The sequence below is a fragment of the Oncorhynchus gorbuscha genome, unplaced genomic scaffold (assembly GCF_021184085.1).
Source record: "Oncorhynchus gorbuscha isolate QuinsamMale2020 ecotype Even-year unplaced genomic scaffold, OgorEven_v1.0 Un_scaffold_800, whole genome shotgun sequence".
In the NCBI taxonomy this organism is placed as follows: Eukaryota; Metazoa; Chordata; class Actinopteri; order Salmoniformes; family Salmonidae; genus Oncorhynchus; species Oncorhynchus gorbuscha.
This window is the reverse complement of record NW_025745815.1, coordinates 38,867-65,574: the sequence shown is the minus strand read 5'-3', so window position 1 is coordinate 65,574 and position 26,708 is coordinate 38,867. Positions and strand designations below refer to the sequence as shown.

The window sequence follows — 26,708 nt, the reverse complement described above, 5'->3', positions numbered from 1 at the left end:
ATAACTTGGCCTTCTCTCCCGAGTCCGTTGGGGAGTTGCAGCGTTTTCACGAAATTGGGGAGAAAAATTGGGTACTTTTTTTGTTTTGACTAATTAGTGGAAAAAAAGATTCAGAATTGAGCTGCCTGTTTGAACACAGCCTGAGTGGATCTCAACCCTGATACAAACCCTATCCTCCATATGTGATCTGTGTCTGGATGCTCAGATCAGATTCTTTTGATCCGTTTTTATTTCACGACCTGCCATTATCATGACAACCACCCCGACATTTGGTGACTTGAAATGAGCATGGCGTCTGTTTGTTTCGTCAGAGGCTACGTCAGCGAAAATGCGCACATCTGATATGGGTCAGATGTAAAACTGAGTGTGGACAGTCAGTAGAAAAAGATCAGATATAGAAAGAAAATCAGATGTTTGGTTCTTAGAGGAGTAGTTGTGTAACTAGGGAGGCTTTTGAATGGCTACTTCAACACAGCTGTTGCGAAACGAGATACCGGGTGGATTCGATTATGCTGAACCGCGGGGCACGGGTCTATGGCAGTAATCTGCACAGCTCGAGCATGTCCACAATGCAGCATTTTGCATCATCGAGAAACATGCATCCCTTTTCCATTAAATATAGATTCTAATTTTCGAAACGCAGGTTAAGCGTTTTTTTCAAAATTAATCACTTTTGCAATGTGCAAATACAGAATCGCACTCTTAACTCCACGTGCTAAATACGTCACTTTTTGTTTTGAGCCGATTTAGTCGTGGGCTTTGAACAGGGCAACTGGCTCAGCCCGGTTCCAAAAGGAATGCATTCAATTTTCTCCCGGTGGAAAACACGCTTACCCGGGCCAGATTAATCGAATCGCCTCATAGGTCTAGATGTATCTAGATGTGTTCGTTCCATAATAGGTCCATACAAGTTTAAAAGACTTTGGTGCAGCCTGCTAACACTAAACTCGTGAGTTGCGTCAACCAGGCTAGCAGTCTTCATATATAATATAGGCAACGTTTTGCCATGCGTTTTGTATGAAATGTCGCGGAAAGAACGGTGCAAGAACCGGGAAACATTTTCCACCAATCGCCAGTCACCAGTTTTGGACATTATCTGACACATGCCACTAATTCTCTAGCTTGGGAGTTGAAATAAGGTAGTGTGAGTCCAAGCAGGTGTCACTGGATAGGCTAACACAAGACGGCCCAGACAAGGTTTCTCGGGTTTGATTTAACCAACAGGACACTTGGAAACATGTCGGAGAAACGCCGGTCGCGATGGTATTTCGGTGGACTTTCCTCAAGTGCTGCCGCCAGTATTACACACCCCTTAGATCTGATCAAGGTAAGATACGTAGAGGAGATCTGATCAAGGCAAGATATTGTAATGTAACATGCAATGAGTGATTCTGTCCGGAAGCCCAGCGCGCAATTGACTTTGCCACTAAAGTATGCTTGATTTGCGGAGTCAATATCTGCATTTATAGAGCCCCACAGTGGAGGCGTCATAATACACATCAACAATAGTTTTTTCACCATGAATTTTTCCCATGGGGGATTTTAGAATCACTTAAAATAAGTGCTGTGTTTCGTGTAGGTTTACCCTGGCGTAAAGTTATGATAACCATGTAAACCTCTCTCTCGGACAAGGTGACTTTTGTCAATATATTTGCCTCTATTTACTCTCAGATTTGAACATGCCAATTAGCATCAAAGTAGACTTCATGCAAGACTATTAATCCCTACACGTTTCTGCATGTCTTCTCTAGCTGACACATTTGCTAACAGGGTTTGTATCAATTTAAAACTTGCACAAGACAGTTCACATCATTGTCCATTTAAAGAAATGTAGCCAGTTTATTAATTGCAACATTTAGCTAACAATAGACTGGTAATCCAGAGATTCGTACCTTTGCCTCGATTCGGCAGTCTGGTCCAGATCATCATGTTATGTGTAGTTCTTTAAGTTAGCCACATTAGCTGCTAAAAAGCATATTAATGTTTTGGGGTGGATAAATACAGGTGAATGATGTGATTGTTTTTGATAAAGCTGCGTTTGAATGCCAGAGCATGTAAGTGGACCAACGAGCTATCAGTTTTACTAATTTGACTTCAGATTCTGACGCTTATCCACGTTTCTCCAAACATCACATTTCAAGTGTTTTTTGACAGCCTTGGTTGCTCCTCCTGCTCAGTATCATTCTACATTCATTCTAAATGGTTAATTTAAGGGTTAAGGTTTTGGATAGGGTTAAAACATGATATATATATATATATACACTGCTCAAAAAAATAAAGGGAACACTAAAATAACACATCATAGATCTGAATTAATGAAATATTCTTATTAAATACTTGTTTCTTTACATAGTTGAATGTGCTGACAACAAAATCACACAAAAATTATCAATGGAAATCAAATTTATCAACCCATGGAGGTCTGGATTTGGAGTCACACTCAAAATTAAAGTGGAAAACCACACTACAGGCTGATCCAATTTTGATGTAATGTCCTTAAAACAAGTCAAAATGAGGCTCAGTAGTGTGTGTGGCCTCCATGTGCCTGTATGACCTCCCTACAATGCCTGGGCATGCTCCTGATGAGGTGGCGGATGGTCTCCTGAGGGATCTCCACCCAGACCTGGACTAAAGCATCCGCCAACTCCTGGACAGTCTGTGGTGCAACAGTCTGTGGTGGATGGAGCGAGACATGATGTCCCAGATGTGCTCAATTGGATTCAGGTCTGGGGAACGGGCGGGCCAGTCCATAGCATCAATGCCTTCCTCTTGCAGGAACTGCTGACACACTCCAGCCACATGAGGTCTAGCATTGTCTTGCATTAGGAGGGACCCAGGACCAACCGCACCAGCATAAGGTCTCACAAGGGGTCTGAGGATCTCATCTCGGTACCTAATGGCAGTCAGGCTACCTCTGGCGAGCACATGGAGGGCTGTGCGGCCCCCCAAAGAAATGCCACCCCACACCATGGCAGACCCACCGCCAAACCGGTCATGCTGGAGGATGTTGCAGGAAGCAGAACGTTCTCCGCGGCGTCTCCAGACTCTGTCACGTCTGTCACATGTGCTCAGTGTGAACCTGCTTTCATCTGTGAAGAGCACAGGGCGCCAGTGGCGAATTTGCCAATCTTGGTGTTCTCTGGCAAATGCCAAATGTCCTGCACGGTGATGGGCTGTAAGCACAACCCCCACCTGTGGACGTCGGGTCCTCATACCAGCCTCATGGAGTCTGTTTCTGACCGTTTGAGCAGACACATGCACATTTGTGGCCTGCTGGAGGTCATTTTGCAGGGCTCTGGCAGTGCTCCTCCTGCTCCTCCTTGCACAAAGGCGGAGGTAGCGGTCCTGCTGCTGGGTTGTTGCCCTCCTACGGCCTCCTCCACGTCTCCTGATGTACTGGCCTGTCTCCTGATAGCACCTCCATGCTCTGGACACTACGCTGACAGACACAGCAAACCTTCTTGCCACAGCTCGCATTGATGTCCCATCCTGGATGAGCTGCACTACCTGAGCCACTTGTGTGGGTTGTAGACTCCGTCTCATGCTACCACTAGAGTGAAAGCACCGCCAGCATTCAAAAGTGACCAAAACATCAACCAGGAAGCATAGGAACTGAGAAGTGGTCTGTGGTCACCACCTGCAGAATCACTCCTTTATTGGGGGTGTCTTGCTAATTGCCTATAATTTCCACCTGTTGTCTATTCCATTTGCACAACAGCAGGTGACATTTATTGTCAATCAGTGTTGCTTCCTAAGTGGACAGTTTGATTTCACAGAAGTGTGATTGACTTGGAGTTACATTGTGTTGTTTAAGTGTTCCCTTTATTTTTTTGAGCAGTGTATTTAAATGTGTTTTCCACTGGGATTGAACACATAACCTCCAAAGCTGAGCACTAGGAACAACCCCAGATGTCGAAAGCATATCGTTTGGAGCAACGTCAGTAAACATCAAAATCTGAAGTAAAATTTTGTTGCCCTGGCATCCAAAAGCAGCCCTGCTTTAGGCTATCAAATAGCTGGCTATCAAATAGCTGGCTATCAAATAGCTGGCTATCAAATAGCTGGCTATCAAATAGCTGGCTATCAAATAACTGGCTATCAAATAGCTGGCTATCAAATAACTGGCTATCAAATAGCTGGCTATCAAATAACGGGCTATCAAATAGCTGGCTATCAAATAACTGTTGATAAATAATCATATCAATGGATGGAATAAGTAAATGATTGGCTGCAACAACGGCCTGACGAGCACAACTGACAACTGGCACTGCATAACAAATGAGGCCTAATTAGACAAAGAACAAATTAAGTCATTTGAACAAAATAGTAAGTGGTTCAATTGACTCAGTATCTCATTTAAATTACTTAGTAGCAGGTTTGAACGACTTAGTAAAAAAATATATATAATAACTAAGTCGTTCGGGCTACATACTAAGTCGTTCGGGCTACATACTAAGTCGTTCGGGCTAGATACTAAGTCGTTCGGGCTAGATACTAAGTCGTTCGGACTAGATACTAAGTCGTTCGGGCTAGATACTAAGTCGTTCGGGCTAGATACTAAGTCGTTCGGGCTAGATACTAAGTCGTTCGGGCTAGATACTAAGTCGTTCGGATTATTCTAAGGCTCTACGTTTCTTTTCTTCTTCCTTGGCCTTCAGGACTTCAGTAAATAACAAATGGGCTGAATTGTGTTCTATGAATGAGGCCTAATAGTTCACTTCATCGGCTCTCCTACCGAGCCCAATATTTAATACTAGTGAATTCTACAGTTCACTTTACTGGTTGTAATATTTGTGTTGAGTCTTCTTGATGGTTCCTTATCTCGGTAGTGGGAGAAAGTGGGAGTTGGGACTCTGACATCATCACATCCAGTTGTCATGGAAACATTTAGACCCTGGTCTTTGACTGTTGTTCTGTGTGAACTTTGACTTCCAGTTGATCCATTATCAACATCACACACAATGTAGCCATTTATTCATTTAAAAACAGTAATACTAAAATGTTACATTGGCATTGACTCCTCTCTCTACTGTGTCTCTAAAACGTTCCATTGGCATTGACTCCTCTCTCTACTGTGTCTCTAAAACGTTCCATTGGCATTGACTCCTCTCTCTACTGTGTCTCTAAAACGTTACATTGGCATTGACTCCTCTCTCTACTGTGTCTCTAAAACGTTCCATTGGCATTGACTCCTCTCTCTACTGTGTCTCTTCCTGGTTTTCGATATCGGTTCTCCTCCAGGTGCACCTCCAGACACAGCACGAGGTGAGGATGAGGATGATGGGAATGACCATGAGTGTGGTGCAGAGAGAAGGTGTTCTGGCTCTGTACAGCGGCCTCAGCGCCTCCCTCTGTAGACAGGTGGGTAGATACGCACACCGCCATCGCCTCCAAGAGCGTTATGTTAAATACACTTCTTGTCATATTCTGTATGTTCTAATGTCTCTATGATCAATAGTCAGTGTCACTAGCATCGAATAGTCCCCGTGATATGCAACTTTTCAGGCAAGTCAGGTACCAATACACTCAGTCAGTTAGGAAAGCAAAGGCTTTTTCAAACAGAAATTTGCATCCTGTAGCACTAATTCCAAAAAGTTTTGGGACACTGGAAAGTCCATGGAGAATAACAGCACCTCCTCTCAGCTGCCTACTGCTCTGAGGCTAGGAAACACTGTCACCACTGATAAATCCATGGAGAATAAGAGCACCTCCTCCCAGCTGCCCACTGCACTGATACTGTCAACTGATAAATCCATGGAGAATAAGAGCACCTCCTCCCAGCTGCCCACTGCACTGAGGCTAGGAAACACTGTCACCACTGATAAATCCATGGAGAATATGAGCACCTCCTCCTCCCAGCTGCCCACTGCACTGAGGCTAGGAAACACTGTCACCACCGATAAATCCACCATAATCGGGAATTTCAATAAGCATTTCTCTATGTCTGGCTGTGCTTTTCTCCTGGCTACCCCAACCCCAGCCAACAGCTCCGCACCCCCCGTAGCTACTTGCCCAAGCCTCCCCAGCTTCTCCTTCACCCAAATCCAGATAGCAGATGTTCTGAAAGAGCTGCAAAACCTGAACCTGTACAAATCTAGACAATCTGGACCTTCTTTCTAAAATTATCCGCCGCCATTGTTACATCCCCTCTTACCAGTCTGTTCAACCTCTTTCGTATCACTCGAGATATCTAAAGATTGGAAAGCTGTCGCGGTCATCCCCCTCCTCAAAGGGGGTGACACTCTAGACCCAAACTGTTACAGACCTATATCGATCCTGCCCTGCCTTTTTAAAGTCTTCAAAAGCCAAGTTAACAGATCACTGACCATTTCAAATCCCACCGTACTTTCTCCGCTGTGCAATCCGGTTTCCGAGCTGGTCACGGGTGCACCTCAGCCACGCTCAAGGTACTAAATGATATCATAACCGCCACCGATAAAAGACAGTACTGTGCAGCCATCTTCATCGACCAGGCCAAGGCTTTCGACTCTGTCAATCACCATATTATTATCGGCAGACTCAACAGCCTTGGTTTCTCAAATGACTGCCTCGTCTGGTTCACCAACTACTTCTCAGACACAGTTCAGTGTGTCAAATCAGAGGGCCTGTTGTCTGGACCTCTGACAGTCTCTATGGGTGTGCCACAGGGTTCAATTCTCGGGCCGACTCTTTTCTCTATATATATATCAACGATGTCGCTCTTACTGTGGGTGATTCCTTGATCCACTTCTATGCAGGCGACACCATTCTGAATACATCTGGCCCTTCTTTGTACACTGTGTTAACAAACCTCCAGACGAGCTTCAATGCCATACAGCACTTCTTCCGTGGCCTCCAACTGCTCTTAAATGCTAGTAAAACTAAATGCATGCTTTCCAACCGATCGCTGCCCGCACCCGCCCGCCCGACGAGCATCACTACTCTGGACGGTTCTGACTTAGAATATGGGGACAGCTACAAATACCTAGGTGTCTGGCTAGACTGTAACCTCTCCTTCCAGACTCATATTAACCATCTCAATCCAAAATTAAATCTAGAATCGGCTTCGCAACAAAGCCTCCTTCACTCACGCTGCCAAACATGCCCTCGTAAAACTGACTATCCTACCAATCCTTGACTTCGGCGACGTCATTTACAAAATAGACTCCAACACTCTACATCCAAATCCAGCTGAGTAGTCTATCACAGTGCCATCTGTTTGGTCACCAAAACCCCATATATTACCAACTACTGCGACCTGTATGTTCTCGTCGGCTGGCCCTCACTACATATTCGTCGCCAGACTCACTGGCTCCATCTATAATAATAATATCTATAAGTCTTTGCTAGGTAAAACTCTGCCTTATCTCAGCTCACTGGTTACCATAACAACACCCACCCGTAGCACGCGCTCCAGCAGGTATATCTCACTGGTCATCCCCAAAGCCAACACATAATTTGGCCGCCTTTCCTTCCAGTTCTCTGCTGCCAATGACTGGAACGAATTGCAAAAATCCCTGAAGTTGGAGACTTCTATCTCCCTCACTAACTTTAAGCATCCGCTATCTGAGCAGCTTACTGATCACTGTAGCCGTACACAGCCCATCTGTAAATAGCCCATCCAACTACCTCATCCCCATATGGGTTTCATTGACTTTTTTTGCTCTTTTGCACACCAGTATTTCCACTTCCACATCATTATCTGCACATCTATCACTCCAGTGTTAATTTGCTAAATTGTATTTACTTCCTCACTGTGGCCTATTTATTGCCTTACCTCTTTATGCCATTTGCACACCCTTTATATAGACTTATTCTATTGTGTTATTGAGTACGTTTGTTTATTCCATGTGTAACTTTGTGTTGTTTGAGTCACACTGCTTTGCTTTATCTTGCCCAGGTCACAGTTGTTCTCAACTAGCCTACCTGGTTAAATAAAGGTGAATTAATAAAATATTATCTCTGTCCCCCCCAGATGACGTATTCTCTGTCCCGCTTCGCCATCTATGAGACAGTGAGTGATCAGATGAAGGACAGGACCCATGGTCCCATGCCCTTCTACCAGAAGGTCCTTCTGGGGTTGGTTGGAGGTACACTGTCTTCTCACTGTGTTTTACCCGCAGGGTTATCTGTTGCTACACTGACCTAAACCCAGCTGGCTCTAATGACAACATGATTAGTTCTGTAATGCTCTGTCGTACACCTTTTCACACTACCGAACTGGGCCAAGATTACACATCCACTATAGTTGCTGGAACCGTGCTGGATGGAACGTATCACAGGAGGCTGCTGAGGGGAGGACGACTCATAATAAAGTCTGGAACGGAGTAAATGGAATGGCATCAAACACCTGGAAACCATGGAAAGCATTTCGCTACACTCGCATTATCTGCTAACCATGTGTATGTGACAAATAAAATTTGATTTGATTTGAAACAATGTTTGATATCATTCCACTAATTCCGCTCCAGCCATTACAGCGAGCCTGTCCTCCCCACTGTACAGGTCACCACACTACTGTGTATAAGTTTCTCACCTTTGTCTGTGGATTTATTAGTGACCCCAGCAGTATGGTTCATATCTGTCTGATTGTCTGTAGGGTTTGCCGGGGGATTCATTGGGACCCCAGCAGACATGGTTAATGTCAGGTGAGTCAAATCTAGAAATAAGATTACTGAAGTGTATATTTTAAGAATTGTATTGCAGTTGTCCATGGTTGATAATGTCCACTAGATGTCAGTGATGACATGCAGTATACAGAGGCTTGTGACAGTATTCACCCCCTTGGCATTTTTCCTATTTTGTTGCCTTACAACCTGGAATTAAAATATCTTTTTAGGGGTTTGTACCATTTGATTTACACAACACACCTACCACTTTGAATGTATGTTTATATACTGAGATCATGTGACAGATCACGTGACACTTAGATTGCACACAGGTGGACTTTATTTAACTAATTCTGTGACTTCTGAAGGTAATTAGCTGCACCAGATCTTATTTAGGGGCTTCATAGTAAAGGGGGTGACTACATACACACACCACTTTTCTGTTTTTTTAAATGTATATATTTTTTTTAAACAGGTACTTTTTAAAATTTCACTTCACCAATTTGGACTATTTTGTGTCCATTACATGAAATCCAAATAAAAATCCATTTAAATTACAGGTTGTAAGGCAACAAAATAGGAAAAACACCAAGGGGGATGAATACTTTTACAAGGCTCTGTATTGCTTTACTCAACCATTCAATAGATCAGGACTGGACAACAGCCCTCAGGGGGACTGGAGTGGTTTCACACTGTTCCCCCATCATCCCTAGCAAACACAGCTGATTAAACTAATTGCGTTCTAAACTGAAGATCATGATGAGTTGATTATTGGAGTCAGATGTGTTAGCTGGGGACAAAGTGTGACACCAATCAGGCCCCAGAGGACTGGAGTTGCCTGTCCTTTCAACTCAGTAAACAATATGACACCAATCAGGCCCCAGAGGACTGGAGTTGTCTGTCCTTTCAACTCAGTAAACAATGTGACACCAATCAGGCCCCAGAGGACTGGAGTTGCCTGTCCTTTCAACTCAGTAAACAATCAGGCCCCAGAGGACTGGAGTTGCCTGTCCTTTCAACTCCGTAAACAATATGACACCAATCAGGCCCCAGAGGACTGGAGTTGCCTGTCCTTTCAACTCCGTAAACAATATGACACCAATCAGGCCCCAGAGGACTGGAGTTGCCTGTCCTTTCAACTCAGTAAACAATATGACACCAATCAGGCCCCAGAGGACTGGAGTTGCCTGTCCTTTCAACTCAGTAAACAAATGTACAGTACAAAACATTCATACTTCCCACATTTCCCCCCCTGATCCAGAATGCAGAATGACGTTAAAGTACCACTAGAACTCAGGAGAAAGTGAGTATGTGAGTTAAGAATAGTAAAATAATATGATAACCTACATAACACTGTTAAGGATCGTCTTTGGAGAGATGTTGACCTTCATAAGTGTTGTTCTTCCTCCATCTCTTCCAGTTATGCTCATGCACTAGATGGACTGTTCCGGGTATGGAAAGACGGTAAGTAAGGGGTGGGTTGATTGGTGGATCGTTGGGATCAGGGCGAGGTTGAAGTCACTGGACGATTCGAAGGGACGCAGTTGCACTCATGACACAGTATATCTCCATAGAGGGAATGAAGAAGCTGTTCTCTGGAGCCACAATGGCATCGTCTAGAGGAGCACTGGTCACTGTTGGACAGGTAAGGTCCTATGGTGGGGTTGTGTCTGTAGGGGGGGTGTTAACGTGTGTGTCTTTGTCCAAAATGTATCAGCTAGATTTAACTTCTATTTTATTTCTCTGTAGCTGGCCTGTTATGATCAGGCCAAGCAGCTGGTTCTGGGGACTGGAGCCATGCAAGATAACATTCTAACTCACTTCCTGGCCAGCCTCATCGCAGTGAGTGTCCAGTCTACACATTAGAAAGGCAACCAGACAGGAGCTGTGGGTTAGTGGTGTGGAGACAGGAGCTGTGGGTTAGTGGTGTGGAGAGACAGGAGCTGTGGGTTAGTGGTGTGGAGAGACAGGAGCTGTGGGTTAGGGGTGTGGAGAGACAGGAGCTGTGGGTTAGGGGTGTGGAGACAGGAGCTGTGGGTTAGGGGTGTGGAGACAGGAGCTGTGGGTTAGGGGTGTGGAGACAGGAGCTGTGGGTTAGGGTTGTGGAGAGACAGGAGCTCTGGGTTAGTGTGGAGACAGGAGCTCTGGGTTAGGGTTGTGGAGAGACAGGAGCTGTGGGTTAGGGTTGTGGAGAGACAGGAGCTCTGGGTTAGTGTGGAGACAGGAGCTCTGGGTTAGGGTTGTGGAGAGACAGGAGCTGTGGGTTAGGGTTGTGGAGAGACAGGAGCTCTGGGTTAGTGTGGAGACAGGAGCTCTGGGTTAGTGTGGAGACAGGAGCTCTGGGTTAGTGTGGAGACAGGAGCTGTGGGTTAGTGGTGTGGAGACAGGAGCTGTGGGTTAGTGGTGTGGAGACAGGGGCTGTGGGTTAGTGGTGTGGAGACAGGAGCTGTGGGTTAGGGGTGTGGAGACAGGAGCTGTGGGTTAGGGTGTGGAGACAGGAGCTGTGGGTTAGGGTTGTGGAGACAGGAGCTGTGGGTTAGTGTGGAGACAGGAGCTCTGGGTTAGTGTGGAGACAGGAGCTCTGGGTTAGTGGTGTGGAGACAGGAGCTGTGGGTTAGTGGTGTGGAGACAGGAGCTGTGGGTTAGTGGTGTGGAGACAGGAGCTGTGGGTTAGTGGTGTGGAGACAGGAGCTGTGGGTTAGTGGTGTGGAGACAGGAGCTGTGGGTTAGTGGTGTGGAGACAGGAGCTGTGGGTTAGTGGTGTGGAGACAGGGGCTGTGGGTTAGTGGTGTGGAGACACGGGCTGTGGGTTAGTGGTGTGGAGACACGGGCTGTGGGTTAGTGGTGTGGAGACAGGGGCTGTGGGTTAGTGGTGTGGAGACAGGGGCTGTGGGTTAGTGGTGTGGGGACAGGAGCTGTGGGTTAGTGGTGTGGGAGACAGGAGCTGTGGGTTAGTGGTGTGGAGAGACAGGAGCTCTGGGTTAGTGTGGGGACAGGAGCTCTGGGTTAGAGTGGGGACAGGAGCTGTGGGTTAGTGGTGTGGGGACAGGAGCTGTGGGTTAGTGGTGTGGAGACAGGAGCTCTGGGTTAGTGGTGTGGAGACAGGAGCTCTGGGTTAGTGGTGTGGAGACAGGAGCTCTGGGTTAGTGGTGTGGAGACACAGGAGCTCTGGGTTAGTGGTGTGGAGAGACAGGAGCTCTGGGTTAGTGGTGTGGATAAACAGGAGCTCTGGGTTAGTGGTGTGGAGACACAGGAGCTCTGGGTTAGTGGTGTGGAGAGACAGGAGCTCTGGGTTAGTGGTGTGGATAAACAGGAGCTCTGGGTTAGTGGTGTGGAGACACAGGAGCTCTGGGTTAGTGGCGTGGAGACACAGGAGCTCTGGGTTAGTGGCGTGGAGAGACAGGAGCTCTGGGTTAGTGGCGTGGAGAGACAGGAGCTCTGGGTTAGTGGCGTGGAGAGACAGGAGCTCTGGGTTAGTGGTGTGGAGAGACAGGGGTTGTGGGTTAGTGGCGTGGAGAGACAGGGGTTGTGGGTTAGTGGCGTGGAGAGACAGGGGTTGTGGGTTAGTGGTGTGGAGAGACAGGAGCTGTGGGTTAGTGGCGTGGAGAGACAGGAGCTCTGGGTTAGTGGTGTGGAGAGACAGGAGCTCTGGGTTAGTGGCGTGGAGAGACAGGGGTTGTGGGTTAGTGGCGTGGAGAGACAGGGGTTGTGGGTTAGTGGTGTGGAGACAGGAGCTGTGGGTTAGTGGCGTGGAGAGACAGGAGCTCTGGGTTAGTGGCGTGGAGAGACAGGAGCTGTGGGTTAGTGGCGTGGAGAGACAGGGGTTGTGGGTTAGTGGTGTGGAGACAGGAGCTGTGGGTTAGTGGTGTGGAGACAGGAGCTGTGGGTTAGTGGTGTGGAGAGACAGGAGCTGTGGTGTGGAGAGACAGGAGCTCTGAGTTAGTGGTGTGGAGAGACAGGGGTTGTGGTTTAGTGGTGTGGAGAGACAGGAGCTCTGGGTTAGTGGTGTGGAGAGACAGGAGCTCTGGGTTAGTGGTGTGGAGAGACAGGAGCTCTGGGTTAGTGGTGTGGAGAGACAGGAGCTCTGGGTTAGTGGTGTGGAGAGACAGGAGCTCTGGGTTAGTGGTGTGGGAGACAGGAGCTCTGGGTTAGTGGTGTGGAGACAGGAGCTGTGGTGTGGAGACAGGAGCTCTGGGTTAGTGGTGTGGAGAGACAGGAGCTCTGGGTTAGTGGTGTGGAGACAGGAGCTCTGGGTTAGTGGTGTGGAGACAGGAGCTGTGGTGTGAGAGACAGGAGCTCTGGGTTAGTGGTGTGGAGAGACAGGAGCTCTGGGTTAGTGGTGTGGAGAGACAGGAGCTCTGGGTTAGTGGTGTGGAGACAGGAGCTGTGGTGTGGAGAGACAGGAGCTCTGGGTTAGTGGTGTGGAGACAGGAGCTCTGGGTTAGTGGTGTGGAGACAGGAGCTCTGGGTTAGTGGTGTGGAGACAGGAGCTCTGGGTTAGTGGTGTGGAGACAGGAGCTCTGGGTTAGTGGTGTGGAGACAGGAGCTCTGGGTTAGTGGTGTGGAGACAGGAGCTCTGGGTTAGTGGTGTGGAGACAGGAGCTCTGGGTTAGTGGTGTGGAGACAGGAGCTCTGGGTTAGTGGTGTGGAGACAGGAGCTCTGGGTTAGTGGTGTGGAGACAGGAGCTCTGGGTTAGTGGTGTGGAGAGACAGGAGCTCTGGGTTAGTGGTGTGGAGAGACAGGAGCTCTGGGTTAGTGGTGTGGAGAGACAGGAGCTCTGGGTTAGTGGTGTGGGAGACAGGAGCTCTGGGTTAGTGGTGTGGGGAGACAGGAGCTCTGGGTTAGTGGTGTGGAGAGACAGGAGCTCTGGGTTAGTGGTGTGGAGAGACAGGAGCTCTGGGTTAGTGGTGTGGAGAGACAGGAGCTCTGGGTTAGTGGTGTGGAGAGACAGGAGCTCTGGGTTAGTGGTGTGGAGAGACAGGAGCTCTGGGTTAGTGGTGTGGAGAGACAGGAGCTCTGGGTTAGTGGTGTGGAGAGACAGGAGCTCTGGGTTAGTGGTGTGGAGAGACAGGAGCTCTGGGTTAGTGGTGTGGAGAGACAGGAGCTCTGGGTTAGTGGTGTGGAGAGACAGGAGCTCTGGGTTAGTGGTGTGGAGAGACAGGAGCTCTGGGTTAGTGGTGTGGAGAGACAGGAGCTCTGGGTTAGTGGTGTGGAGAGACAGGTGCTCTGGGTTAGTGGTGTGGAGAGACAGGAGCCCTGGGTTAGTGGTGTATAATGCCCTCTGCTTCTCTGTGTAGGGAGGCTGTGCCACTGTCCTGTGCCAACCACTCGATGTCTTGAAGACCAGGCTGATGAACTCAAAAGGGGAATATGTGGTAAGTGTGTGTGTGTGTGTGTGTGTGTGTGTGTGTGTGTGTGTGTGTGTGTGTGTGTGTGTGTGTGTGTGTGTGTGTGTGTGTGTGTGTGTGTGTGTGTGTGTGTGTGTGTACGTACTGTAGATCAGGGCTTGTCAGTTCCAGTCCTAGGTATTTGCAGGACTGTAGCCTAACACTGTACCACCCCTGATAGAACTAGTTAAGGGCTAGATGATTCATTGAATCAGGGGTGTTGCTACAGGGATAGAGTTAAGATGTATATTCACGGTGGGTTCTGACTCCCCAGGACTGAGGACAATGCCGGTGTAGATGATGTTTAGGGATTTCACTGTGAACTGGTGTGACTCTTTTTTTACCTCAGTAAATCTAACCCTTTTCCACCTGTGGCCTCTGTGTTGCTGTTCTGATGTCGTCAGGTCCATGGAGGCTTTATCTGTCAGGCTGCTGCTTGTCATTGCTCTGACAGTTCTGTTGTTGATGGTCAGGGAGGGAGGGCCGGAGGGCAAATGAGGTCCGGAGGGCAAATGAGTGTAAATGAGGGCCGGAGGGCAAATGAGGGCAAATGAGGGCCGGAGGGCAAATGAGGGCCGGAGGGCAAATGAGTGTAAATGAGGGCCGGAGGGCAAATGAGTGTAAATGAGGGCAAATGAGTGTAAATGAGGGCAAATGAGGGCAAATGAGGTCATGAGGGCAAATGAGGTCATGAGGGCAAATGAGGTCATGAGGGCAAATGAGGTCCGGAGGGCAAATGAGGGCAAATGAGGTCCGGAGGGCAAATGAGGGTAAATGAGGTCCAGAGGGCAAATGAGGGTAAATGAGGTCCAGAGGGCAAATGAGGGTAAATGAGGTCCAGAGGGCAAATGAGGGTAAATGAGGTCCAGAGGGCAAATGAGTGTAAATGAGGGCCGGAGGGCAAATGAGGGCAAATGAGGTCCGGAGGGCAAATGAGGTCCGGAGGGCAAATGAGGTCCGGAGGGCAAATGAGGTCCGGAGGGCAAATGAGGGTAAATGAGGTCCGGAGGGCAAATGAGGTCCGGAGGGCAAATGAGGGTAAATGAGGTCCGGAGGGCAAATGAGGTCCGGAGGGCAAATGAGGGTAAATGAGGTCCGGAGGGCAAATGAGGGCAAATGAGGTCCGGAGGGCAAATGAGGGTAAATGAGGTCCGGAGGGCAAATGAGGTCCGGAGGGCAAATGAGGGTAAATGAGGTCAAATGAGGTCCGGAGGGCAAATGAGGGCAAATGAGGTCCGGAGGGCAAATGAGGGTAAATGAGGTCCGGAGGGCAAATGAGGTCCGGAGGGCAAATGAGGGTAAATGAGGTCCGGAGGGCAAATGAGGTCCGGAGGGCAAATGAGGGCAAATGAGGTCCGGAGGGCAAATGAGGGCAAATGAGGTCCGGAGGGCAAATGAGGGCAAATGAGGTCCGGAGGGCAAATGAGGGCAAATGAGGTCCGGAGGGCAAATGAGATCCGGAGGGCAAATGAGGGTAAATGAGGTCCGGAGGGCAAATGAGGTCCGGAGGGCAAATGAGGGTAAATTAGGTCCGGAGGGCAAATGAGGGTAAATGAGGTCCGGAGGGCAAATGAGGGTAAATGAGAGATGGAGGGTAAATGAGTGCAAATGAGGGCCGGAGGTATTGGGAGGGAGGGAAGGTAAATGAGGGCCGGAGGTATTGGGAGGGAGGGAAGGTAAATGAAGGATGGAGGGAGTTAGGAATGGGTTGTTTTCAACCATCAACCATGAGCTGCATTAAGAAGCATCTTTTGTTGTCTTGGATTGTGTTTCTTCTGTTCCAGGGTCTGCTGCACTGTGTGAGAGATACAGCTAAACTGGGGCCCAATGCCTTCTACAAGGTAACTGTTGTTTAATGCTGCACTGTGTGAGAGATACAGCTAAACTGGGGCCCAATGCCTTCTACAAGGTAACTGTTGTTTAATGCTGCACTGTGTGAGAGATACAGCTAAACTGGGGCCCAAGGCCTTCTACAAGGTAACTGTTGTTTAATGCTGCACTGTGTGAGAGATACAGCTAAACTGGGGCCCAATGCCTTCTACAAGGTAACTGTTGTTTAATGCTGCACTGTGTGAGAGATACAGCTAAACTGGGGCCCAATGCCTTCTACAAGGTAACTGTTGTTTAATGCTGCACTGTGTGAGAGATACAGCTAAACTGGGGCCCTACAAGGTAACTGTTGTTTTGTTTTCTACAGCTAAACTGGGGCCCAATGGTAACTGTTGTTTAATGCTACAGCATCTTTTGTTGTCTTGGAGAGATACAGCTAAACTGGGGCCCAATGCCTTCTACAAGGTAACTGTTGTTTAATGCTGCACTGTGTGACTGTTGAGATACAGCTAAACTGGGGCCCAATGCCTTCTACAAGGTAACTGTTGTTTAATGCTGCACTGTGTGAGAGATACAGCTAAACTGGGGCCCAATGCCTTCTACAAGGTAACTGTTGTTTAATGCTGCACTGTGTGAGAGATACAGCTAAACTGGGGCCCAATGCCTTCTACAAGGTAACTGTTTAATTGTTTAATGCTGCACTGTAACTGTTGTTTAATGCTGAGAGATACAGCTAAACTGGGGCCCAATGCCTTCTACAAGGTAACTGTTGTTTAATGCTGCACTGTGTGAGAGATACAGCTAAACTGGGGCCCAATGCCTTCTACAAGGTAACTGTTGTTTAATGCTGCACTGTGTGAGAGATACAGCTAAACTGGGGCCCAATGCCTTCTACAAGGTAACTGTTGTTTAATGCTGCACTGTGTGAGAGATACAGCTAAACTGGGGCCCAATGCCTTCTACAAGGTAACTGTTGTTTAATGCTGCACTGTGTGAGAGATACAGCTAAACTGGGGCCCAATGCCTTCTACAAGGTAACTGTTGTTTAATGCTGCACTGTGTGAGAGATACAGCTAAACTGGGGCCCAATGCCTTCTACAAGGTAACTGTTGTTTAATGCTGCACTGTGTGAGAGATACAGCTAAACTGGGGCCCAATGCCTTCTACAAGGTAACTGTTGTTTAATGCTGCACTGTGTGAGAGATACAGCTAAACTGGGGCCCAATGCCTTCTACAAGGTAACTGTTGTTTAATGCTGCACTGTGTGAGAGATACAGCTAAACTGGGGCCCAATGCCTTCTACAAGGTAACTGTTGTTTAATGCTGCACTGTGTGAGAGATACAGCTAAACTGGGGCCCAATGCCTTCTACAAGGTAACTGTTGTTTAATGCTGCACTGTGTGAGAGATACAGCAAAACTGGGGCCCAATGCCTTCTACAAGGTAACTGTTGTTTAATGCTGCACTGTGTGAGAGATACAGCTAAACTGGGGCCCAATGCCTTCTACAAGGTAACTGTTGTTTAATGCTGCACTGTGTGAGAGATACAGCTAAACTGGGGCCCAATGCCTTCTACAAGGTAACTGTTGTTTAATGCTGCACTGTGTGAGAGATACAGCTAAACTGGGGCCCAATGCCTTCTACAAGGTAACTGTTGTTTAATGCTGCACTGTGTGAGAGATACAGCTAAACTGGGGCCCAATGCCTTCTACAAGGTAACTGTTGTTTAATGCTGCACTGTGTGAGAGATACAGCTAAACTGGGGCCCAATGCCTTCTACAAGGTAACTGTTGTTTAATGCTGCACTGTGTGAGAGATACAGCTAAACTGGGGCCCAATGCCTTCTACAAGGTAACTGTTGTTTAATGCTGCACTGTGTGAGAGATACAGCTAAACTGGGGCCCAATGCCTTCTACAAGGTAACTGTTGTTTAATGCTGCACTGTGTGAGAGATACAGCTAAACTGGGGCCCAATGCCTTCTACAAGGTAACTGTTGTTTAATGCTGCACTGTGTGAGAGATACAGCTAAACTGGGGCCCAATGCCTTCTACAAGGTAACTGTTTTGTTTAATGCTGCACAAGGTAACTGTTGTTTAATGAGATACAGCTAAACTGGGGCCCAATGCCTTCTACAAGGTAACTGTTGTTTAATGCTGCACTGTGTGAGAGATACAGCTAAACTGGGGCCCAATGCCTTCTACAAGGTAACTGTTGTTTAATGCTGCACTGTGTGAGAGATACAGCTAAACTGGGGCCCAATGCCTTCTACAAGGTAACTGTTGTTTAATGCTGCACTGTGTGAGAGATACAGCTAAACTGGGGCCCAATGCCTTCTACAAGGTAACTGTTGTTTAATGCTGCACTGTGTGAGAGATACAGCTAAACTGGGGCCCAGCTACAAGGTAACTGGGGCACCTAAATGCCTTCTACAAGGTAACTGTTGTTTAATGCTGCACTGTGTGAGAGATACAGCTAAACTGGGGCCCAATGCCTTCTACAAGGTAACTGTTGTTTAATGCTGCACTGTGTGAGAGATACAGCTAAACTGGGGCCCAATGCCTTCTACAAGGTAACTGTTGTTTAATGCTGCACTGTGTGAGAGATACAGCTAAACTGGGGCCCAATGCCTTCTACAAGGTAACTGTTGTTTAATGCTGCACTGTGTGAGAGATACAGCTAAACTGGGGCCCAATGCCTTCTACAAGGTAACTGTTGTTTAATGCTGCACTGTGTGAGAGATACAGCTAAACTGGGGCCCAATGCCTTCTACAAGGTAACTGTTGTTTAATGCTGCACTGTGTGAGAGATACAGCTAAACTGGGGCCCAATGCCTTCTACAAGGTAACTGTTGTTTAATGCTGCACTGTGTGAGAGATACAGCTAAACTGGGGCCCAATGCCTTCTACAAGGTAACTGTTGTTTAATGCTGCACTGTGTGAGAGATACAGCTAAACTGGGGCCCAATGCCTTCTACAAGGTAAGGTTTAACTGCACTTGTTTAATGCTGCAAGGTAACTGTTTAATGCTGAGAGATACAGCTAAACTGGGGCCCAATGCCTTCTACAAGGTAACTGTTGTTTAATGCTGCACTGTGTGAGAGATACAGCTAAACTGGGGCCCAATGCCTTCTACAAGGTAACTGTTGTTTAATGCTGCACTGTGTGAGAGATACAGCTAAACTGGGGCCCAATGCCTTCTACAAGGTAACTGTTGTTTAATGCTGCACTGTGTGAGAGATACAGCTAAACTGGGGCCCAATGCCTTCTACAAGGTAACTGTTGTTTAATGCTGCACTGTGTGAGAGATACAGCTAAACTGGGGCCCAATGCCTTCTACAAGGTAACTGTTGTTTAATGCTGCACTGTGTGAGAGATACAGCTAAACTGGGGCCCAATGCCTTCTACAAGGTAACTGTTGTTTAATGCTGCACTGTGTGAGAGATACAGCTAAACTGGGGCCCAATGCCTTCTACAAGGTAACTGTTGTTTAATGCTGCACTGTGTGAGAGATACAGCTAAACTGGGGCCCAATGCCTTCTACAAGGTAACTGTTGTTTAATGCTGCACTGTGTGAGAGATACAGCTAAACTGGGGCCCAATGCCTTCTACAAGGTAACTGTTGTTTAATGCTGCACTGTGTGAGAGATACAGCTAAACTGGGGCCCAATGCCTTCTACAAGGTAACTGTTGTTTAATGCTGCACTGTGTGAGAGATACAGCTAAACTGGGGCCCAATGCCTTCTACAAGGTAACTGTTGTTTAATGCTGCACTACAGCTAAAAGCCCAATGCCTTCTACAAGGTAACTGTTGTTTAATGCTGCACTGTGTGAGAGATACAGCTAAACTGGGGCCCAATGCTAAACTGTTGTTTAATGCTGCACTGTGTGAGAGATACAGCTAAACTTCAATGCCTTCTACAAGGTAACTGTTGTTTAATGCTGCACTGTGTGAGAGATACAGCTAAACTGGGGCCCAATGCCTTCTACAAGGTAACTGTTGTTTAATGCTGCACTGTGTGAGAGATACAGCTAAACTGGGGCCCAATGCCTTCTACAAGGTAACTGTTGTTTAATGCTGCACTGTGTGAGAGATACAGCTAAACTGGGGCCCAATGCCTTCTACAAGGTAACTGTTGTTTAATGCTGCACTGTGTGAGAGATACAGCTAAACTGGGGCCCAATGCCTTCTACAAGGTAACTGTTGTTTAATGCTGCACTGTGTGAGAGATACAGCTAAACTGGGGCCCAATGCCTTCTACAAGGTAACTGTTGTTTAATGCTGCACTGTGTACAGCTAAACTGGGGAGATACAGCTAAACTGGGGCCCAATGCCTTCTACAAGGTAACTGTTGTTTAATGCTGCACTGTGTGAGAGATACAGCTAAACTGGGGCCCAATGCCTTCTACAAGGTAACTGTTGTTTAATGCTGCACTGTGTGAGAGATACAGCTAAACTGGGGCCCAATGCCTTCTACAAGGTAACTGTTGTTTAATGCTGCACTGTGTGAGAGATACAGCTAAACTGGGGCCCAATGCCTTCTACAAGGTAACTGTTGTTTAATGCTGCACTGTGTGAGAGATACAGCTAAACTGGGGCCCAATGCCTTCTACAAGGTAACTGTTGTTTAATGCTGCACTGTGTGAGAGATACAGCTAAACTGGGGCCCAATGCCTTCTACAAGGTAACTGTTGTTTAATGCTGCACTGTGTGAGAGATACAGCTAAACTGGGGCCCAATGCCTTCTACAAGGTAACTGTTGTTAAATGCCTTCTACAAGGTAACTGGGGCCCAATGCCTTCTACAAGGTAACTGTTGTTTAAACTGTGTGAGAGATACAGCTAAACTGGGGCCCAATGCCTTCTACAAGGTAACTGTTGTTTAATGCTGCACTGTGTGAGAGATACAGCTAAACTGGGGCCCAATGCCTTCTACAAGGTAACTGTTGTTTAATGCTGCACTGTGTGAGAGATACAGCTAAACTGGGGCCCAATGCCTTCTACAAGGTAACTGTTGTTTAATGCTGCACTGTGTGAGAGATGCTAAACTGGGGCCCAAAGGTAAAGCTAAACTGGGGCCCAATGCCTTCTACAAGGTAACTGTTGTTTAATGCTGCACTGTGTGAGAGATACAGCTAAACTGGGGCCCAATGCCTTCTACAAGGTAACTGTTGTTTAATGCTGCACTGTGTGAGAGATACAGCTAAACTGGGGCCCAATGCCTTCTACAAGGTAACTGTTGTTTAATGCTGCACTGTGTGAGAGATACAGCTAAACTGGGGCCCAATGCCTTCTACAAGGTAACTGTTGTTTAATGCTGCACTGTGTGAGAGGTAAACTGTTGCCTTTTAACTGTTGTTTAATGCTGCACTGTGTGAGAGATACAGCTAAACTGGGGCCCAAGATAACTGTTGTTTAATGCTGCACTGTGTGAGAGATAAACTGGGGCCCAATGCCTTCTACAAGGTAACTGTTGTTTAATGCTGCACTGTGTGAGTGTCTTCTCTGTGGGCCCAATGCCTTCTACAAGGTAACTGTTGTTTAATGCTGCACTGTGTGAGAGATACAGCTAAACTGGGGCCCAATGCCTTCTACAAGGTAACTGTTGTTTAATGCTGCACTGTGGGTAACTGTTGTTTAAAACTGTGTGAGAGATACAGCTAAACTGGGGCCCAATGCCTTCTACAAGGTAACTGTTGTTTAACTGCACTGTGTGAGAGATACAGCTAAACTGGGGCCCAATGCCTTCTACAAGGTAACTGTTGTTTAATGCTGCACTGTGTGAGAGATACAGCTAAACTGGGGCCCAATGCCTTCTACAAGGTAACTGTTGTTTAATGCTGCACTGTGTGAGAGATACAGCTAAACTGGGGCCCAATGCCTTCTACAAGGTAACTGTTGTTTAATGCTGCACTGTGTGAGAGATACATAAACTGGGGCCCAATGCCTTCTACAAGGTAACTGTTGTTTAATGCTGCACTGAGAGATACAGCTAAACTGGGGCCCAATGCCTTCTACAAGGTAACTGTTGTTTAATGCTGCACTGTGTGAGAGATAAACTGGGGCCCAATGCCTTCTACAAGGTAACTGTTGTTTAACTCTGTTGTTTAATGCTGCACTTGTGAGAGATTTACAAGGTAACTGTTGTTTAATGCACTTTACAGCTAAACTGGGGCCCAACAAGGTAACTGTTGTTTAATGTCTAAATCTCCCAACAAGGTAACTGTTGTTAAATGCCTTCTACAAGGTAACTGGGGCCCAATGCCTTCTACAAGGTAACTGTTGTTAAATGCCTTCTACAAGGTAACTGTTGTTTAATTCTGACTCAGTGGGTAAAATCAAGGTAACTTGTTTAACTGAAACTGGGGCCCTCCTGTCAAGGTAATGTGTTAAATTTTGTTCATTTAACACCTGGTTCTACAAGGCTGTTGTTAGCTGCTTATAATGCTGCACTGTGTGGGATAACTGGGGCCCAATGCCTTCTACAAGGTAACTGTTGTTTGGTGTCTTCTCTCAGTGGGTAAAATAACTCTTTACAAAACTGTCAGTTTGGTGTCTTCTCTCAGTGGGTAAAATAACTCTTTTACTAAACTCCTGTCAGTTTGGTGTCTTCTCTCAGTGGGTAAAATAACTCTTTTACTAAACTCCTGTCAGTTTGGTGTCTTCTCTCAGTGGGTAAAATAACTCTTTTACTAAACTCCTGTCAGTTTGGTGTCTTCTCTCAGTGGGTAACTGTTGTTTAATATCATTGACAATGAAGTAGTGTCGTTGACATGGCCTTAAACCAGCGTTGTTCAACCTTTTACTAAACTCCTGTCATTTTGTTCATTTAACACCTGGTTCTGCTTGCCAGCTGGCGCTTATAAAGGGATAATATACAAATCACTAAACTCCTGTCAGTTTGGTGTCTTCTCTCAGTGGGTAAAATAACTCTTTTACTAAACTCCTGTCAGTTTTGTGTCTTCTCTCAGTGGGTAAAATAACTATTTTACTAAACTCCTGTCAGTTTGGTGTCTTCTCTCAGTGGGTAAAATAACTCTTTTCACCACTACTTGACCTCAAAGTGGTCCGTCTGTGAAATCAGGTGATTTTACAACGAACTAGCGACTTCACGTGCTGATATTGACTTTGTTATTATTGTGTGTGTAGCTACGTAGCGAGCTACCTAGCCAGCCCAGAGAGAGAGCATTGCATTGTGGGTTTTGTAGTCGACCTGAGCTGCGACCGATTTCCACAAAGATTTTAATGTTGCTGCCAAGCGTGTTACGACGACAAAATGAAACATTTGTTTATAATAAATATTGGTCTCATTATGTAGCTCTGTAAATCATAGGAATTGGTGTTTATTTTGTAGATTATTTGCGTTCGGGACAAACTGAAAGTATACAAAGCATGTAAACGTTTAAATCAAACTATTATATTCATCTGACTATTCACAATAATCATATTGTCGTGTGCCTACTCATTACCCGGCTGTGTTCCTATTGGTCAGTCACCGGGATTGGCTCGTAACACCAGCCACACACACTGCACGATAAAGAACTTTGTCGGCGCCTACGACCGCACGTAGTGGTACTGAATCAGCAGACCTAGACCCTGTCACTCTGAACGAGCCAAGACGTAGAGGTACTGAATCAGCAGACCTAGACCCTGTCACACTGAATCAGCAGACCTAGACCCTGTCACGCTGAACGAGCCAAGACGTAGTGGTACTGAATCAGCAGACCTAGACCCTGTCACACTGAATCAGCAGACCTAGACCCTGTCACACTGAACGAGCCAAGACGTAGTGGTACTGAATCAGCAGACCTAGACCCTGTCACACTGAACGAGCCAAGACGTAGTGGTACTGAATCAGCAGACCTAGACCCTGTCACGCTGAACGAGCCAAGACGTAGTGGTACTGAATCAGCAGACCTAGACCCTGTCACGCTGAACGAGCCAAGACGTAGTGGTACTGAATCAGCAGACCTAGACCCTGTCACACTGAACGAGCCAAGACGTAGTGGTACTGAATCAGCAGACCTAGACCCTGTCACACTGAACGAGCCAAGACGTAGTGGTACTGAATCAGCAGACCTAGACCCTGTCACACTGAACGAGCCAAGACGTAGTGGTACTGAATCAGCAGACCTAGACCCTGTCACACTGAACGAGCCAAGACGTAGTGGTACTGAATCAGCAGACCTAGACCCTGTCACACTGAACGAGCCAAGACGTAGTGGTACTGAATCAGCAGACCTAGACCCTGTCACACTGAATCAGCAGACCTAGACCCTGTCACACTGAATCAGCAGACCTAGACCCTGTCACACTGAACGAGCCAAGACATAGTGGTACTGAATCAGCAGACCTAGACCCTGTCACACTGAACGAGCCAAGACGTAGTGGTACTGAATCAGCAGACCTAGACCCTGTCACGCTGAACGTAGGGGTAGCCAAGACGTCACACTGAACGAGCCAAGGGGTACTGAATCAGCAGACCTAGACCCTGTCACACTGAACGAGCCAAGACATAGGGGTACTGAATCAGCAGACCTAGACCCTGTCACACTGAACGAGCCAAGACATAGGGGTACTGAATCAGCAGACCTAGACCCTGTCACACTGAACGAGCCAAGACATAGTGGTACTGAATCAGCAGACCTAGACCCTGTCACACTGAACGAGCCAAGACGTAGTGGTACTGAATCAGCAGACCTAGACCCTGTCACTCTGAACGAGCCAAGACATAGTGGTACTGAATCAGCAGACTTAGACCCTGTCACACTGAACGAGCCAAGACATAGTGGTACTGAATCAGCAGACCTAGACCCTGTCACTCTGAACGAGCCAAGACATAGACCCTGTCACACTGAACGAGCCAAGACCTAGACCCTGTCACACTGAATCAGCAGACCTAGACCCTGTCACACTGAATCAGCAGACCTAGACCCTGTCACGCTGAACGAGCCAAGACATAGACCCTGTCACACTGAACGAGCCAAGACCTAGACCCTGTCACGCTGAACGAGCCAAGATGTAGTGGTACTGAATCAGCAGACCTAGACCCTGTCACACTGAACCAGCAGACCTAGACCCTGTCACGCTGAACGAGCCAAGACGTAGTGGTACTGAATCAGCAGACCTAGACCCTGTCACGCTGAACGAGCCAAGACATAGAGGTACTGAATCAGCAGACCTAGACCCTGTCACACTGAACGAGCCAAGACGTAGTGGTACTGAATCAGCAGACCTAGACCCTGTCACGCTGAACGAGCCAAGACGTAGTGGTACTGAATCAGCAGACCTAGACCCTGTCACGCTGAACGAGCCAAGACCTAGGGGTACTGAATCAGCAGACCTAGACCCTGTCACACTGAACCAGCAGACCTAGACCCTGTCACACTGAACGAGCCAAGACATAGTGGTACTGAATCAGCAGACCTAGACCTTGTCACTCTGAACGAGCCAAGACATAGGGGTACTGAATCACCAGACCTAGACCCTGTCACACTAAATCAGCAGACCTAGACCCTGTCACACTGAATCAGCAGACCTAGACCCTGTCACACTGAACGAGCCAAGACATAGTGGTACTGAATCAGCAGACCTAGACCCTGTCACACTGAACGAGCCTAGACATAGTGGTACTGAATCAGCAGACCTAGACCCTGTCACGCTGAACGAGCCAAGACATCCGACAATCGTTTACCGCCGAAGAATTTGCCCACTACGTGAACATTTTTGTATGAAACGGCTGCAATCGTACAGTCTGTGGTGGGGTTTATGACATTGACTGACCTGAATCAGGAGTGTCACAGCGAAGACTGGAGACAAAGCCCTTATAACACCCAGTCGCTCTCTAGGAGGAGAGCTGGTCTCTACATTAAACACAATGCTCAGCTTGAAAAAACACACAGTGCACCACTTTAATTCTACCTGCCATACAGACTGGTAAACTTGTAGTCTCTCTCCTCTTTAGGGTCTGGTTCCAGCAGGGATACGTCTCATCCCTCACACGGTCCTCACGTTCATCTTCCTGGAGCAGCTCAGAACCTGCTGCGGCATCAGGATCGTCACCTGAGAGGGGTCAGGGGTCACCACCTGGATCACCTATTGAGTAGTCTGAAATGTGACCTCTGTGTCAGGACTGCCAGGCCACGCCCATTCCCTTTGTTCCCTGTTCTGTTCTATGTGAGCAGGAAACTTTAATCCACCTGCAACCTCCCCCATCCTAAACCCCACCTTCTGGATACAGACTAGTGACTGACTGAATGGGGGGTTCTGGATACAGACTAGTGACTGACTGAATGGGGGGTTCTGGATACAGACTAGTGACTGACTGAATGGGGGGTTCTGGATACAGACTAGTGACTGACTGAATGGTGGGTTCTGGATACAGACTAGTGACTGACTGAATGGGGGGTTCTGGATACAGACTTGTGACTGACTGAATGGGGGTTCTGGATACAGACTAGTGACTGACTGAATGGGGGTTCTGGATACAGACTAGTGACTGACTGAACTAGTGACTGACTGAATGGGGGTTCTGGATACAGACTAGTGACTGACTGAATGGGGGTTCTGGATACAGACAGACTGAAGTTCTGATACAGCCTAGTGACTGACTGAACTGAAGTGACTGACTGAATGGGGGTTCTGGATACAGACTAGTGACTGACTGAATGGGGGTTCTGGATACAGACTAGTGACTGACTGACTGAGAATGGGGGTTCTGGATACAGACTAGTGACTGACTGAATGGGGGTTCTGGATACAGACTAGTGACTGACTGAAAGACTGACTGAATGGGGGTTCTGGATACAGACTAGTGACTGACTGAATGGGGGTTCTGGATACAGACTAGTGACTGACTGAATGGGGGTTCTGGATACAGACTAGTGACTGACTGAATGGGGGTTCT

The 26,708-nt window shown here is 47.3% G+C and overlaps 1 protein-coding gene and 1 long non-coding RNA gene across 4 annotated transcripts; both read left to right on the top strand.

The window, feature by feature from the left end:
* The first annotated feature begins 359 nt into the window (after nt 1–359).
* LOC124020294 (mitochondrial dicarboxylate carrier-like) lies at nt 360–26,262 on the top strand. The gene is made up of 11 exons (XM_046335645.1): nt 360–1,327; nt 5,242–5,361; nt 7,955–8,069; nt 8,579–8,627; nt 9,850–9,891; nt 10,009–10,052; nt 10,163–10,233; nt 10,338–10,430; nt 13,887–13,964; nt 15,761–15,817; nt 25,767–26,262. The coding sequence occupies exons 1-11, from the start codon at nt 1,238–1,240 to the stop codon at nt 25,866–25,868; spliced, it is 861 nt and encodes a 286-aa protein (XP_046191601.1). The 5' UTR covers nt 360–1,237; the 3' UTR covers nt 25,869–26,262.
* LOC124020295 lies at nt 16,316–19,568 on the top strand. 3 transcript variants are annotated; one of them, XR_006835947.1, is made up of 5 exons: nt 16,316–16,480; nt 16,569–17,860; nt 17,943–18,146; nt 18,240–18,783; nt 18,874–19,568. It is a non-coding gene; the product is annotated as an uncharacterized LOC124020295 (long non-coding RNA). The 3 variants fall into 3 exon arrangements; XR_006835946.1 differs by lacking the exon at nt 16,316–16,480 and having other exon boundaries at nt 16,540–17,860; XR_006835945.1 differs by lacking the exons at nt 16,316–16,480; nt 16,569–17,860 and having other exon boundaries at nt 17,914–18,146.
* Nucleotides 26,263–26,708: the final 446 nt, after the last annotated feature.